We start from the raw sequence: 18,335 nt of genomic DNA, 5'->3' as shown, positions 1-18,335 counted from the left end.
AAGGAATTAAGAGCATGAAACTGTGAAAAGCTCTTTAAATGTAACCCGTTATCACTGCTATTACCATCAGTCTCAACACACACTAAGCCAGTTTGACTGCATTGTGTGTGTGTGTGAGTGTGAGTGTATGTGGGTGTCTGTCCTCCTCTGTTCAATAGTTCCTGATGGGTCCGGCCCTTAATTATCTCCCAGGGAAACAGAGCTGTCTTTTCTGGTTCCACTACAATAGAGCTGCACAATTAGAGGCACAGATACCGTCACACACTTGCTACTGTGTGACTTTCTCTGTCCTATCTCCTTCTCACACACAGACACACAGGCGCACACACTGAAAAGGTGCACACACACACATATCACACAAGTACACACAAACACTCCCATGCACACACGTGCCGTGGTAATAAATCTATCAGTATCTTCAGTGCGTCCAGTATCTTTACTCGGCCTCAAGTGGTGTCTTCCTGATTGGGTTGCAGCCATGAAGATAAGGAAATAATAATGACGGCGAGGCCTTAAATCTTACTCACAACCTCGAGACACCTTTCTTTCTTCTCTCTCTCGCTCTCTCTCTCTCTCTCTCTCTCTCTCTCTCTCTCTCGACATCCTCCCGCTTGTCTCCCTACATTGTGTGTGTATTTATGTTCCGACTGGTCGAGGTCAGGATCTCGTGTTTCCTGTAAAGGTGCTGATAGCTTATTTACTTACACAGAAACACACAGATATACACACACACCCACTCAACCACACACACACCCACTCAACCGCCCACACACAAACACTCACATGGAATTGCAGCTCTGTCATTGTGGGGTCTTTAAATTGACATAATGCTTTCTTTAGCCCCTTCCTCTAAACCACTATTGTAATTGTGACCTTCGCCCTAAAACCCCCATCTCAACTCCTTAAACACATCTAGATTGTTGTAGGATTATGTGGTCCCCATAACTAGAGTAATGCAACACACAATCACGCGTTCCTGTGTTTACATGTTGCGGTAAACATAAATTTATGTGTTATTATGTGTTACGTTACGTCTGCAGCAGACAAAGGGAACGGACCGAAATGGAAAGGAAAGACCGTCAGACATAGAGACAGCGAATGAAGGAGAGAGAAAGAGACATGCAGTACAAACACTCTCAAAGAAATGAAAAACAAATGGGCAGAACTGAAAAAGCACACAGTGGCTTGTATGTACCTGGAACCTCCTCATGTCTCGTGGGTTTCCGGCATTCTTTAAACAGTTCTGGTTACACTTGAGGAAAAACTTGAGGAAAAATCTGTAAAGACAGAAAAGAAAAGGCCATATTTTTAGGCTGACAGATTAGCAGCAGAGCAGGACATAGACTGATTTCCCCCCCACCCCCGCCTACAATATGGCCATGAAGTACTGACAGTCAAAATTTCCTTGTTGAATTTGCTTGCAGATCTGTGGAATAACTTTTTTCTCTTCTTAAAACCACAGCAGCTGCTTTGATACGCCACATAAAGACACTGAATGAACATATTAGAAGAAGCAGTGTGACCCACTCCAGCAATTCTGGTTTAAAAAAAAACAAAAAACAAAAAAAACTGACTGGGTTGGGAGGCCGTTTAAGTGTAAGAAAGCAAAAAAAAACCTAAATTCTGACGTCAATTTTATACTTTTTCAAATACACATTTACCTGAACTTTCCAAAAAAGTACTTTATCAAATCAAAAATCACCTTCCTTCACTCATCTTCATAAAAAAAAAGCTTTATAAATACATTCAAAACCAATAGAGAGGATTAAACAAATCAGCTGTAACTGGATTTCCATTGTATATAAAGCACTAGTGTGTATTAGGATCCGAAAATGGAGTCTGACACAGATAAAGCAGTGAAGGCAGATTTTTGCTGTGCAGGTGATTCTTCAGCGCTAACCCCGATGTCGAGTCATTAAAAAAGAGGAAGTGTGTTGACATTAGGTGTTTGAAACAGGACCATATGTCATGAATCTATATTACAGAATAAATCAAACACGCAGATGGCGATCAACGGCAAACAAACACATCCAGGTTGTGTTTTGGTGTGAGCCAGCTGGCTAGCCTGGCAGAAGCAACACGGCACACTTGTACACAAAAACCCACAAACATCTCAGCTTGATGCATATGCTGGTGTTGTGTGTTTTCATTTTAACATCTGCTTGTCTTACAGATCAAGCAAAAATCAACTGCACAACCTCATACACTTTTTATACCCATTCACATATAGAAAAAGTGTTACTTTTATATAATTTCTGTAACTAAATAGCTTTTTACTGTGTTTGACAAATGGCTGCCTTGAGCATTTTTGTTTTTTGTGAATTTGTTTTGCAAAAATGTATAATTTATTGTATTATTACTTATTATAATTACCTTATTGCTCGATATTGTTTTAGTGTATTGATCAGCTAACCCATCAAGTGAACTCATCAATAAATACATATCACAAATAAATGTGTCGAAGTGTGAACTAACACATACAAAAGTTTGTTTTTATGGCTTGGGTAAGCTGAACACATCTAACAAAAGGCTTACATTTATATACATTTGCATCATGATCAAATAATTTTTACGATTATAGTGAAAAATATGGATAAATAGAAGATTTATATTTTACAATATATTTGTGAATCACCACAAAAAGGATGTATCAGAGTAATACAAAAATTATAAACAACTACCGGTATATAGATGCTTAAACAATTAAAAATGACAAAGAAGGCCAGGTTGAAAATCCTGTATTTCAGTCAATATAATATTATCATAAGGGACAAGTTGTAGTTTTTCATGCTATTCATTAAACAAAGTGGGCTCTAAAGAAAGACCTCAAAAGCTAAAATGAAAACGATTCAACGGACACGTCAAGCCTCTTTTGGTTTAAATTGGACATTATAGGCTCCATTATAATGTTGCGGTGGTAGAGTTATTGTAATATATTACTTTTCATGAAATGGTGTCCACTTGTGAGCTTTTCACAAGTCTTTATAATCTATATTCCCTTGTGGTTGAATTTGGTGATTTACTGCTTAAGAGATGACAGCCCCTGTACTGGGCTATCAGAATAAAGCAGAGGGTGTGTGTGTGTGTGTGTGTGTGTGGGTGTGCAAACATGTACTGTATATGTGAGTTCCTGTGCTTTTGTGTGTGTATGCATATATGTGTGTGTATGTGTGTGTGCGTGTGCGTGTGTGTGTGTGTGAGAGGGAGAGACAGTGCAGCACAGCTCAGTGGCAGGTCTGAGTGTAAAACTCTGCATTAACGAGCTCGGGCGTTCGTTAGAACACCGGCGCTGCGATGCTGCATGCCTAATGATGTTGACCTCTCAACCCCGGGTGACAGCCTATCACAGCGGAGGACAGCCACGGTGACCCCTGCTGACCTCCCACTGTCTCGTCCTCCTCACAACACTAGCATAGCGTTAACACGACCACCTCAGCTGACCCGCCGTTGTAGATCTCTTTGTACGGGAGGCGATTGGGAGGCTCACAGCACATCTGCTTGATGTATTAAAGGAATAAGATGGCAAAAGAAAAAGTGTTCAGCTCTATTAGCAAGACCAAAAGAAAATAAAAAAATTGTTTTCTTTTTTTTTTTTTTCTCATTCTTCAGAGCATAGTAAAAGTTACAGTAAGTAAAATAGTATTTCCTAATAAAGTGCACTATGGGATGCAGAGCTACAATTATTGAAACTGTTAACTTTGGGCACAGTAATCTCATAATGCAATGGCATGTATGAAAATAAGGACAATATCAAGCACTTTTGTTTATTTTTATTCCATTATAGGGCATTCACCAAGACAAATAAAGATTTTCCACTGCTTCAAAGTCAGTACTACACTATGATGACAAGTATCATAAAATCCCACACATTTTTGTATTAATAGCTTAAAGTAGTCTCTAAATTTGATCTATGTCTCGCTGGAGTTTTGTAAAAGATTGGATATTCAATAATTTGTAAATATATCACACTTAAATCATCAGGAATATGTTTGAAAACGTACACTAGTGTTCAATGCTTTGCTCAAGCATTCCTTTTCATAGTTGATCATGTTTTCAATTTGAATGCATCGATCAGGTGAGGAAACCCAAGCACCACACCCTGTCACAAAATACATCATAACAAATCAGCCTTGTATTATGAAATTGTCATCTATATACAGCTATTAGTTTGACAGAAGCAGAGAGGATTGCTTGAATGACTGTGTATGTCACAGAAAATCCACCACCGTTGACTCTGGTCTCAGGGAGTTTTTCCTCTCCGCTGTCATGCAAACTGTCACAATTGTTACATTAAAAGTTCCTTTGTGAACAAAATGATGCCACATTTTACTCAACTGCCCTTCCTCAAAGTATTTGTTTTGAGTATTTGGAAACCTCACTTTCCGACCTCATATTTTAACCGGTGTACTGTTGCCTTTTGCAGCTCAATTCTGCCACCAGCTATGACTGTTCTCTCGAGAAACTGACATCCTGTACTCGGAAAAGAAGTTACAAATAAAATCGACTCGTCGACAACTCCACAGGGCGCCCCGCATGACACAAACAGAGTGAATTTACTTCTTTAATTTCTACTCCTGCTCTGTTCTCTCTGCAGTCTGAGGTCTCACCTGTGTCTTTGTGCTGTCCTGCAGGTATGTCTAGCTGTGGAGCTAAAAGTCCCTGATCTATAGCTCCTGCTCCCAACAGCCAGTGCTTTACATTGATTGGTGGCAGTTCTTCTCTATTTTGTTCTGTCCATTCTTTACTTTCTCCAAACTTTAACCTTCCTACTGTCACATATTCTATCGTACAATGCATAGTGTATATTTTGTTGGTACAATCTCGATTTCATTCACGACATGGTAAGGTAGTGGTGAGAAATCTCATCTCACAAACAAGATCCTGGCGTGAGTCCAGCCGTTCTGTGATGAGTTGACGTGTTCTCCCTGTGCGTGTTTGGCTTTTCACTTGGTACGGCAACATCCTCCCTCGATACAAAAACATTTCTTTGATGTTCACTGAACTTTCGTGTGTTTGTGAGCTGTGCGGGCTGTCCCTTCCCTTCAGCCCCCTCAGCCTTAGGTTGGATAAAGGCTAAAGATGTAGAAAGTACATTGGACAGAATTTGCTTGGATTATGTTGGTATGGTGTTGCAATTTGAACACTGTTGCATCACAGGGAGAACACCCAACTTGGCTTGAGAGCACCGGCCATTGTGTGTGGAGTTTGCGTGTTTTACTCTTTGCTTTCAGGGTTTTTTATGTTCATGACAGGTTTAATCTTCAAGACATGTGTGTGTGTGTGGGGGTGGGGGGGGTCACACTGGATCTGGATCTCTTTATGTTAACTCTATGATGGACTCTGCCCTTGGCCCGCGAGCTCCAACCCCCACAACCCCAACTTGGATGACGTGGGGGTAGCAGATGGTTGAGTCGGTGAATTGTAGTGAACTGAATTGAATCGGCGACTTTTCCTGTTACATCTAAAGGTGAATGAGGAAGCTTTTTGTTAATAATGAACTACTGTTGATGACAGGAGCGGCCTCCGCCATCACCTTAATAATCGCTGCCGTCACTTTAACGTTTTTCAGTTTCTCTTTCTCAGCGTCTCACCATATATCTGTCTATCCCTCGCTTAACTGATCAGTGATCTCATTATTTTTCAGATTCCCATCCGGCGCTTGACTCCGTCCGTCTATTTCCTGGGAGAGTGTTTTGCTCTCATTGATTGCCAACAGTACATATTCTACATTTTAATGCCGTATGGGAGCATTCCCCTCTCACATTCACTTGACCCCATCTGGCCTAATCAACGCTGCCACACACACACACACACACACACACACACACACACACACACACACACACACACACACACACACACACACACACACACACACACACACACACACACACGCACGCACGCACGCACGCACACACCTTGTGTGAATTGATTGGTCGGTCCAGTCGCTGGTCGTTAAGAGGCCTCCAATTAAAACGGGCAATTTTAAGAGTCTGAATGATTGTGGGGGAGGGGAGGCCTCACTCTCCCTCTCCCCCACCTCACTCCACTAACGCTCCCTCTCTTCGGGGCCGATCATGTTGAAGTGATAACAGCACTGTTGACCTTTGCTATATTGTGAGTACTGCACTCATAGAGCTGACCTGACACCAGTCCTGTCTGCTGCAAGTACACACACACACGCACGCACGCACGCACGCACGCACGCACGCACGCACGCACACACACACGCACACACACACACACACACACACACACACACACACATGCCCTCCATCTGTTCAGAGATGATGGTAAGAGTCATGGTGCAGAAAGACAACGATGTTTAAATATAATATCTCAGTATTCAGTACATTTTCCTTTTTCTTTTGAGTAAAAATGTTAGAATTTTGTTTTCATTTTAAACATTGACAATTTGGCAAACAGATAAATGTCTTTGTAATTGTTCTGTGCATCACAAAAACATCAAAGAGCCCCTTTAAACACAGTATAAAAGCAAGTGAGCAAAGCAACAGAAAGAAATGCATTCATTATAAAAAATTAAAAGAAAGAAATAATTACAATTATAAATAAAAAAGCATGATTTTCTAACGATGCTCATACTATCTTTTCTCTGCATACACGCACAACTTGATCCAAATCATTCGAAGCCACCCACTCCTGGAAACTATTGAATTTTCTTTTTCTTTATATTAGTGCAAGATATTGATGAACTATGTCAAATGTCATAAAATCACTTGTGTTTTGGTGTTATATGAATAAACCTGTATTGATGAAATCAGTTATTTTTAGAAGCACTTTTAATGAGTAATATTTTTTTTTTTAAAGACCTCAGTTCACCTTCATTTCAAGATTGGCATTTGGAACGTTAATAAAATTAAAGCTGCAAGCAGCCTTTATCAGGACCTCACACTCTGGCCTCTGGCCCGTCGGTGTCGGCCCAATCACGTCCTTTGTCCCATTTGAATATTGATCAAATATATATTTTGAAGGTTTTCACAAAATATGGGGGACAATTGCAGACCTCCTGTTGGATTCAGGTCAGGGGTATTTTTAGTCTTTATTTTAGGTTTTTAGAGAGCACATTTTGGTACTCGGGGGTAATGTTCTTATATTTTTTGCCAGTCTTCATGAACGGTAATAGCATTTGCGAGGGCCTTCCTGTTCAATTTAGGTCTGGGGTATCAGCACATGATTTTTAGGTCTTGATGAGGCGACCAATTGAGTTGCAAATAAACACTAACCTTGAAACCTGTACTGCTTCAGAATACCCAGAACAGAAATAGTTTACCGTAGATTGGAAACTCTTTTTTGGGATATTCCTGTAACCAGGAGTTATTTTAAGGGTTTCAGTCAAACAGTGACTGCCCCTGTTGTTGATGGTTTTAAACTAGTCCTGTCAGCCTGTTGTTATACGCTTTGAACCATTTGAACCGAACAAACATTGTTTTCAGGCATGGTCATTGTGGTGTTCTTGAAAGTAGCTTGTTAGCTATGCAATCAGCTGTGCTCACATTATCTATCTAGCTAGCCATAGTAATGTAACAAACAACAGTTGGATGCCATATTTTTTTTTTTTATCCTGTTAGCCATGGTGTAGTGGTGAACAGCACAGTTACATCCATTATTCAGAAGCTGAGATGGCAATTATGGCTCAGAGCACAACTGACATTAATATTTAATATATAGGACTAACACAGACCTGAAGAGGGAGACAGGAAGTGACAGAGAGAGGGGATGGAGAGGGCGTTGGGATGTAGCAAGAGAGAGAAACATGGTGGGGAAGACAGACAGTGTGTGTGTGAAAGAGAAACAAATGGAAGAGAGAATCAGGAAAGAGGATTATGGGAGTTTGTTTCGACCGTTCTCCTGTCATTTAAACAGTTACAATGCCAACAGGGCAAGGGTGACATCCGGGGGAATTCCAGCTTCGTGTGTGTGTGTGTGTGTGTGGGCATGTGTGTGTGTGGGTGTGGGTGTGTGTGTGCGTGAGAGTGTCTAAGACTGAATGTCTGTGTCCGTTTTATTCCCCAAAGACTCACTTTTCTACTGAGCCAAGAATAACGATGCTGCTGGAAGAGAGAGAGAGAGAGAGAGAGAGAGAGAGAGAGAGAGAGAGAGAGAGAGAGAGAGAAGAGAGAGAGAGAGAGAGAGAGAGAGAGAGAGAGAGAGAGAGAGAGAGAGAGAGAGAGAAACAACTCTCCACACATATACACACACACACACACACACACGCACACACACACACACAAACACACGCACGCACAGAGTTGTTGCTGACAGGTGGAGAAACTGCAGCGAGTCGGTTTGTGCAGACAAACTGAACAACAGATCAGTGCTTTTTGCTGCTCCTGCCTCCTCTGTCTCTTCTCTGTCTCCCTGCTTTCTTCAGATGTCTTGTTTCACCTGCTTGCCAAGTTTCTTGGCAATGCTCTCTGACAGAATGATGATATTCTGCATCTCTCTGCCTCTCCGTGCAGGTGTGTGAAACAACTTACTAATGTCTGTGTACCTCTCATATAACTGCCAGTAACTGATCACTTACCAGTTGCATGAAAAAAAAAAAAAAAAAAAAAAAGGAATCACCACCTGGTTCGAAGAGGAAGACTGTTTGCAAACAACATATTTCTGATACAAACCATGTTTGAAGAAAATGCGCATTACTGTAAAACTGAGCATACGTTGTTGTACTATTGTAGAGATGCTGTTGTTAAACCGTTCAAATAGATCATCCCGGATATAAAATCAATATGTGCAATAATTAGTGATGCTCTAAGAAGCTGTTTTCTAAGTGACATACATAACAGTAATGGGGAAAAAGCATAACGTTTGCCTTGCCTAAATAAGTCTGTTTAGTACTGTTTGGTCTAAAAATTAGAGCTGTCTTCATGTATGATATGATAGTGTGTTGTTACTCTCTGTCGGCTTTGTGAAAGTCTGATGACAACCAATGAGAATTTTTAAAGACTGTCATCAGTCATCCAACAATCAGTTCCTCCCAACTTTGTAGGAATTGCTAACAATGCCTAAGCAAAGGGGAATTACACTGGCTTTGAAACAAGCACGTAAGCCAATTGTCTGTTTAAAATGAAATTGCATACGTAATGCCTCTGTTGGTAGTGTAACAGCTGCAATCTGAACCCTGAACCACACCAAGCAAGAGAAACAAGTCCATTTAGAGAGCAGGTTCCAGTACACGTTTAAACAAACTCAAAGCCGTTTTACAAAGTTTGAATCTGCCTGCGGATATGATCAACATGTAAAATGCTGCAGCTGTTAATATCACAGTATGGTGTTTCAGCTTGGTATTCTGTTCCTTCTTATCTGTCACTTTAAATTGCATTTAACATGGAGCCCAAATGCGTAGTGCAAGTTTCCCTCTCAATCTGTTGATCCGTCAAGAGATCAACTTCCTGTTTCCTGTTTACTCTGAGAGTTTGTTAGAGTTTAATGTGATGACATTAGATAGCATTGGTGGGCCCCGTGCCTGCTATCCCAGTATGCAATAGGAAAAACAAAGACATGAAATACTATCACGCCCTCTGTTTGGCTGTTATCATAATAATAATGTGATAATACATGACTTCCTGTGGAGGAAACACTTGTTTTCTCTTTGCTCTGGTAGTGTCTGGTTAAAGAGCACTTCAGCACAGATAAGGATTGCTCAAACCGTGATGACCGTCGAGTGATTTGGTTTTGTTAAAAAAACCATATGGTGGATAAATGTGATATTATCTTACAGTGTGTGATGCTGAAGCTTCTCTTAAAAGGGTCATGGCAAAAGAAAAGAAAACATGAGAAGGAAGCAGGGATAAGCCTGTACATCTGAGGAGGAAGAATAATTTATTTCACTTGGACGGATAACTGGAAATCCACTGGAGTCTTGGTTCAGTGATATTTACATTCTACTTTGGAGTTGCATAACCTGAAAACAGCCTAAATCAAAGACGCTGATCTCCACAACTCCTCCAACATAATAAATGATCATTTTATTTGAAGCAGAGCTGCAGTTATTTTCATTGAGAGAAAAAAAAGGGTTTTTTGGGGGGGTTTTTTATATCGCAAGAAAAAAATAGAATTTTTTTTTCAAAATCATCATGTATATCTTCAGGAAAAATTACGTTTGTGATACGTTCAGCTCTTATTATTGTGATGTAAAGGTGATTCAGGCCATGTAACATTCACCCCACATAAATGAGCATAATGGGACTGATGTGTGTTTTTGTTTGCATTCCCAGACTGAGCTGACCGAACTTCCAGTCTTAAAGAAACATCAGAAGTGCACAAAATAACCTTCGTGGCCACAGAATCCACATGTACACGCTGAGATGCTGAAAGTAACTTGAGCATTAGAGAGAGAGAGAGAGGGGGGAAGGAAAAGGAGCGGAGAGACTAAAGAAGTCAAGACAAGGAGGAGAAACTGTGAGTAAAAAAAAAAAAAAAAAAGGAGAGAGAGTGGCCGGGAGAGAAATTGAGTGCCGGGGAAAGAAAAAAGGCAGCGGGGGGGAAGGAGAGAGGGAGGGAGGAGATGCATGGGAGAGGGAAAGAGAGTTATGCGAGGGAACAAGACTTAAGAGAACTGAGCAGAGCCGAGCGAAGCAGAGTTATTTTACATAATGACGGTTGATATGCACAGAGGTAATTGATAGCTGAGCCGGAGCCCAAAAAACACCCAGCTCGCTGTCAATCACGGCTCATCTCCCTGGAGATATGCTAATGATGATGATGATGAGGGCTTATCTTCATATTGCTATCATTACTATTAATGCTGTCATTGTTGTCATCTCTGCATATTTAAATGGTAGTGCAGGCCAGAGTGGTGATAGCCAGCGTGTATGACGTCTGCGAGTGGGCTCGTACTTCTGCCAGGGCCGAGATTGAGCGAGTAATAATAACTTGTGCGAGTCTCCTTGTTCAGCACAGGCATGGACTAGTATCATTACATCACTGTTACATGTAATGGGCGACACTGATGTCATCTGTTCATGACAAGTCAATGCAGCGCTGCTCGGGTGCAACGCGTGGCTATTATCTGTAACCCAAACTGTATTAACGAACGATCTTTGGGGAAGTTGAGAGATATGATGCTTTGACTGAAGTTAGGACAGCCGTTAATTTTATTATTCAGAAATGTTTGAAAATAAGCTAAGAAGAATCGGCCGTCTCGATCTGTGTTTGTGCTGTTTGTATTGCCACTGAAGTTAGCAGGTCAACCAACCAGCAACCAGCTTGTACTTAAACTTTCAGATTCAATAGTAAACACAACAAACGGGGCACCACAGTGACTCACTACTGCCACCTAATGCATAAAAATCACATTGCTTTAATTTCACATTCTATTTTAAAGCTAATGCAATTTCTATGTCATCCTTGTTCATTTGATTTCCACATTTACTTAAAGAAAACAACACCTTCACTATATAAAAAACAACCTAACAACAACGTAGGTCATATTTTACTCACCGAACAAGAAGAGGCCAGCTGATTAGATCACTTTATTTAACATAAAGTGGTTTTCAGATGAATGGCCTCAAAATTTCCATTCAGAATTTGTAGTAGAAACTTTGAACATTTACAGGAAAAAAACAAAGGTAAGTGCGCTATTCCATTTACTATTATTCCATTTACACAATCCTTGCTGCATGAAAAGTGTGTAAAACGTCAGGTTTTATTTGTTTTCTGTTTGAAGTTGCAGCGTGAGTCAAACCAGTTGAGAAACTGGCTGCCAGGGTTGCACACACGGAGATGAAGGGAATATTAGCCTTTATCTTTATGAACTTTGTTAAATACTTCAAGTCTTGTATAATGCCTCTGGCCAGGAGTCTCAATTAACATAATGACCTTTGATACAATATTAAGTAGGATTTGGACACTGTGATGCTGCGCTGTAGTTTGAGGCCATGATGAGATTAAATTACAACATCATTACCTTCAAGACAAATACGTTCAGAGGTCTTACTCACCAGGGGGAGAAAATAGGGGGGAGAAACAAGGGACAACAGTGAGGAGGTGAAAGCAAAGATGAGGGGCGAGACAGACAGAGGGAGGAGGTTAGTGTGGTGTATATTTTAAAGGCTGAAGGCAAACTGTTGAATTATAGATGAGTGAGATTGATTTGGGAGGAGGAGAGGAGGAGGGAGGAGGGGAAAAAGGAGAGAAAAGGTGGAAGGAGGGACAGAAAGAGGGAGGGGGGGTGAGTGAAGGGTGAGCAGCTAAAGGATCGCTCGCTCGAGGCCAAACATGTAGCGCGCACACACGCACACACACACACACACACACACACACACACACACACACACACACACACACACACACACACACACACACACACACACACACACTCACACGCACACACACACACACACACATGCACGTACGCACACATACACGCGCACATACAGGCATAGACAGCTTACCTCGAATCGATCTAAAGCTCAGGCTCTTTCTGCTTTTTACTCTCTCTCTCTCTCTCTCTCTCTCTCTCTCTCTCTCCCTCTCTCTCTCTCTCGCTCTCTCTCTCTCTTACTCCCACCCACACACACACACACACACACTGACATAGACCACCATAATTATGTGGTAACAAGACAACAGTGCCAGTGACCTGTAGGGCTGTGGGCACACAAACTGATGTTGTAAGGCTTTCTTTCTGAGTTTTTGTGTGCGTGTGTGTGTGTGTGTGTGTGTGTGTGTGTGTGTGTGTGTGTGTGTGTGTGTGTGTGTGTGAGAGAGAGAGAGAGAGAGAGAGAGAGAGTGAGAGAGAGAGAGAGAGAGAGAGAGAATGAGAAAAAGAGAGAAAGTGTATGTTCCTTTGTCATTGGTCTTAGAAATTATTCATGGAGGACTGAGGGTAAGAAAAGGAACAGAGGAGACGAAGAGAGTGATGAAGGAAGTGATATTGACAGGAACCTCTTCCTCTTCTCTCCTCCTGTCTCCTCCTCTTTCCATCAGTCAGTCACTACCCAACACACAGCACGCACGCGCACACACACACACACACGCACGCACGCACGCACACGCACGCACGCACGCACGCACGCACGCACGCCACGCACGCACACACACACACACACACACACACACACACACACACACACACACACACACACACACACACACACACACACACACACACAGCTCAGGGAACTTCTCAGTTTTAGTGATTCTGATTGAGAAAAGCTGTTATTCTTCACTCAGACATGTGACGAGTGTGTTTCTCCAGATTTTCTTGCTCCTACTTTTGATTCTCACCCCACATCCTTATCCGGTGTGTTGCCTTGAACTAAACAGTAGGTTTTGTGTTCCCTGATGAGACAAACTTGCTCATATGTGCTCATGCAGAAAGTTTCCCATCATGGAAGGTAGAATTTTATCAAGTAAACCTCTTTGAAGCAACTGATCACATCTTGTTTTCCTGATTTGTTTCGTAAACTTTACTTAGCAGTGACATTACTAAGAAAGAACACTGTCTACTACACATGTGCATATAACAGACTGTGGGTGCAGCCTTCAATTTGTTGCTTCTTTTGAAACTTTTATAATGGAAAATAAAATGCCCTGAGTATCCCAGCGATAGTGAGAAGTTTTGTTTTATTATCCCCCCCCCCCCCCATTTCAGATTAGGGTTAAGCTGGAGGCTGTCTGTCTCAGCTTTACAAAGTCTTCCAATAGAGCAGAGCCAGCATGTATTTATTCGACCACCAGAAGAATGACACCCCAGATAACAGGTTTACAAAGTCTGAGCTGGGTTGTGTGTTTGTAAAATGTCGAAACATCAGGCTGAGATACTTTGTCAGGATTGTGTCAACTTGCATTGGCAAGTGTTTGAATTAACTCCCATTACTTTATAAACACCAGCAGATTTATTTCAGATTTCAATATTAAAGTCAGTTCAGAAGCGACCCTAACTTGAGTAGAACAAGTATCTACTTGAATGGAAGGACCTGTACACACTGGAGTGTTCGGATGTATATACATGACCATGTTTCTTCCGAGGCGAATGTGATATTATGCTTGAGAGGAAATTGTTTCATTACAACAGGAAGAGATGATAATATACAGACAAAACAAATTGTCTGAGCTGTGCTGCAGATTAAAGATGCAGGATCCTGTATTTCTGTGAATTTGTTAAGTGCCAGTGGGTGAGTTCCTCTGCAGCCGCATCCATTTGTGTGCATGTGTATTACACCGGGGGACTGTGATATCTTGTCTATTTAAAGAGATGATATTTTATTTAGTCACAGCAGCTTGGTGAAATGAAATATTCAGAAAAACTTTTCTTTTTTTTCCGACTGTGATCCAATCTGGACACTGAGTGTCCACCACAAGCTGTCACTTTAATATTAACTACTACAAATCACACCAGCTTTTCTCACTTTTTCTGTTGCTCTGCTTTCGTCCCTTTTAGTTTTTACATACAGAGAGACAGAATAATAGAAAAAAGATTTGGATAACAGCCTTCAAACAGTCAACTGTAGACATGATACCTCATTGGATTCATTGTCAGAAAGCAGAGACGTTGAGTTTTGCTGAAGAAGTCACATAGAGATGTGACTGGAAATCTGAGAAAGAGAAACTGTGGGAGGTTTTACGTTTGGGGGTGAGAGAATAACTTCAAGGCTGATTTGTGACTTTAATGGAGAGAGGTGGGGGGGAGAGGAAATGAAAGGAGGTGAGAGGAGACATAAGAGAGAAAAAGAATAAGAGGAGGGGAGGATGATGTGTTGGGGGCAGGTTCGAGCATTTAACTCCCGCTACGTTTGTCAAACAAATTAAATGCTGTCGAGGTTCCTCACCTGAGAGTCCATGCACACACAAACACATGCAGAAGAAGCCCGTGTGGCACGCATATGGCTCACCCGGACCAAATAAGGAAATATGCATACATTACCATAACTAATGTACGAACCACTCCATTTAATATGCTAATTCACTGAAATATTACTGAGCGCCGTCTGTTGTGAATGAATAAATTTGAATTGCAATTAGAATAATCCTTTATAATTAATGAAAACTGTCAATTTTGGTTCAGAAGTAATTTGATTAACGGGTTGATGGGGCACCAATTAAGTGGAGGATGAGGAGGAGCAGAGAGGAGGAGGAAGAGAAGAGAAGAAAGATGACAAGCTCTTCAGATAATCGGTTTCTTTTCATGTGTAATGAGAGATTAAGCTAAAATAATGTAGCCTTCCTTCGACGAAACAAAGTGTGAAACTAACCACAAACTTCTCTTACCTTTGTAGATATCACAGCAGTGACATGAAGCAATAAAAGGAGACCAAAGAGAGAAGATATGATTAGAAAGTGGACATGACCGCACACTTCAAGCAATATGCAAGACTGCTTTTCAGACTTGAAAATTGCTTATCTACAACAACTAACTGTGTGTTTTTTTCTGGAGCACTAACAGTAATGTAGTGTCATTGGCTTTCTAATTCACAAGCACCTCCTACCACTAATTAACCACATCCATGTTGCTGTTATTAGCTAATTACAAGACTGGACACATGCCCAGCTAATTAAAGCCATTAAACGTGTGTGTGTGTGTGTGTGTGTGTGTGTGTGTGTGTGTGTGTGTGTGTGTGTGTGTGTGTGTGTGTGTGTGTGTGTGTGTGTGTGTGTGTGTGTGTGTGTGCATGCACGTGTGTTCAGGAAAGGCTGTATATGAAGGCATCTGAGGAGTTAATGTTGTTTAGTGACAGAATATAACAGAGACCTGCACTGCAACAACAAGCCATGTGATCCACCCCCACCGCCCCCTCCTCTCGCCTGCTACAAAAACACCGCTGCTCCCGCTATTCCCAAATCAATAGGCAAGGTCATTACGTGCAGCTGAATCATATGTTTCACTAAAGTTGCTGTGTGTTAATAATATTTCAAGAGAGTTGCAGGAAAAAGCTTCTAATTTAGCTCGTTTAGTCAACACTGTCATCCATCATGGTGAAAACACAAAAGACCCCCCTGACTCGCTGCAGTTTTTTTTTTCTTCTTAAGCTTCTCTCTCCTCACCACTGCCTTTTCCTCATCTCATTTTCTCTTCTACACAACACATCGTTCCCCTCATCCTCTTCTACTCTTCATCTTCACTGTGTCCTCTCATGCTTACTCAACAACACCTAGTTCCTTTCTTTGTTCCTGTCCTTTTCTGCTATTTATTAAAATATCATGTTTTTCTTCATTTGAGCTCCCTGACGCTCTCTTTATATATTTGAATATTCATAGCATTGTTTTGTTTTGAATATTCAAGAACCAATTAACATCCTATGTATGAATAATTAATGCCTATTATTTTCCCCCTTTTAAATTTTTTAATAATTAAAATCTATAAATCTTAAAATAAAGCGGCTCATTTTCACTTTCTGTGTGTGTGGGTGTGTGTGTGTGTGAGTGTGTGTGTGTGTGTCATGCTGACAGACTATTTACAACAGCTCAGGAACTCTTTCTTTCATCTGCCAGCAGTCTATCCTCCTGCCATCCAACCAACTCGTATCTGCGCCAACATGTGCACACACACACACATGTGTGTGTGTGTGTGTGTGTGTGTGTGTGCGTGTGTGCGTGTGTGTGAACACTCATGAATAAATGAACTTGTTAAAGAGAGATGAAGGGGAAGAAGTAGACAGGTTCTGCTGTCCTGTTCAAAACTACCTGATCTGGCACAACACTTTGCAGGCAGGAACACACACAAAGTCACGTGTGTGTGTGTGTGTGTGTGTGTGTGTGTGTGTGTGTGTGTGTGTGTGTGTGTGTGTGTGTGTGTGTGTGTGTGTGTGTGTGTGTGTGTGTGTGTGTGTGTGTGTGTGTGTTCACACTGTAAACTGAATCCTTTGGCTGTATCAGTGAGAACACAGAAATGAAGCAGACACTGTGACGAGTATTAAAAAGAGTCAATGTAAGGAGAGAGAACATTAAAAAAAAAAATACTTTAAAAAAAGAGGTGGATAGAGAAAGAAGATGCATCCTTGCCCTCCCTCAGACTTATAAATACAGCCATCTCCACGACAGGCATCATTCCTTTTAATCAGTGTCGCTGCTGTGATCAAAGATATACCACCTCCACTGCAAGAGACAGCAAGAGACGGAGTACAATGGGAGAGTGTGTGTGTGTGTGTGTGTGTGTGAGGGTGTGTGTGTGTGCGTGCGTGCGTGCGTCAGCACCATTGTTTAATACTTGCACAACAGCAAAGCCATCATGTCTACACGCTGTCACATAAGTGAGGTCTAACAATACAGTTAGACTTCTACCTCCTTCCCCATGCAACATGCGCACGCACGCACGCACGAACGCACGCACGCACGCACGAACGCACGCACGCGCGCACGCACGCACGCACGCACGCACGCACGCACACACGCACGCACGCACGCACACACATACACTGCTGACAACTGTCAAACACTCACCTCCCAACTGGGGTGTAGGTAATTAACCAGACAAAACAACTCACAACACCTCGAGGATCAAGAACACAGAGAAGAGAAGTACGCGGAAGACACACGACAAAACAAAAAAAAGGGAGAGAGAGAAAGAGACAAGAAGAAAAAAGAAACCCACTACAAAATAAGCTTGCACTCCTAAACAAGGAGCGCCACTTAGAAGGAGTACAGAGGACAGGGTAATGATGAAAATAGAAACAAACCTGCACTCGTCTTATCTATATCATTTCTCTCTTCACTGTGCTTTAAAAATCCTTTACATTGACATTAGCAGATTTTTGTGTAATGTATCGCTAGAAGAGTGATTGTTAGTCACTCAGGCTGCTTTACAGTGGATATATGTTGTAGTACAATCAAAGCAAAAGTTGGTGCACAAGGTTTCTTCGTAGCAATTAAGTGGAAGGACTCTGATTTGGGGGTTTAACAGTTTAGACAAAGGTTGCTATTTTGTCAAAAGTACTCAGATAACTGCATTGATGCAGAACAATCGTATGAGTCACAGAAATGTTTTAGTGGCTGACAGTGAGAGACAGGAAACAAATGAAAGTTTGCTGAGTTAAATTCTGACACTTCGTTGACTCAACATTAACAGACACCTGAAGTTTACTGCTGTGGGGTACAGTTACAGTTGTCATTTATTTTGGTGTCTTAGCATATGAACAGGCAGACAGGAGGCTCAAACAGCCAACCAATGGACTGGAGGCCAACCGACTACCATCCAAGTCCCAGGCTACCTCGATATGAGATATTTAAAACTGTGTGAAGACGACCAGCAAGAGTTGTAATGCAAGTTCAACCTCCTCCTAAAAAATATAGATGTTAAACACTCATTTCATTGTGCAATGGTCCCCGCCCCGCCCATCCCTTTGGTCAGGAGAACTTCAAATCCACCCCCATGC

At 41.5% G+C, this 18,335-nt stretch overlaps 1 protein-coding gene across 7 annotated transcripts in view; it reads right to left on the bottom strand.

The window, feature by feature from the left end:
* Nucleotides 1–18,335, bottom strand: part of LOC308139703 (transcription factor COE1) — a gene marked incomplete at its 5' end in the record, with an annotated part of 90,191 nt that overhangs the window by 26,840 nt on the left and 45,016 nt on the right. For all 7 annotated transcript variants that reach the window (XM_080509198.1, XM_080509195.1, XM_080509196.1 and 4 more), the window contains one exon: nt 1,196–1,277. In XM_080509198.1, coding sequence (XP_080365324.1) covers nt 1,196–1,277 — 82 coding nt within the window. The remainder of the gene's footprint in view (nt 1–1,195; nt 1,278–18,335) is intronic.

This window comes from Blennius ocellaris (assembly GCF_963422515.1).
Source record: "Blennius ocellaris genome assembly, chromosome: 14".
In the NCBI taxonomy this organism is placed as follows: domain Eukaryota; kingdom Metazoa; phylum Chordata; class Actinopteri; order Blenniiformes; family Blenniidae; genus Blennius; species Blennius ocellaris.
This window is presented reverse-complemented; position numbering and strand designations above follow the sequence as displayed.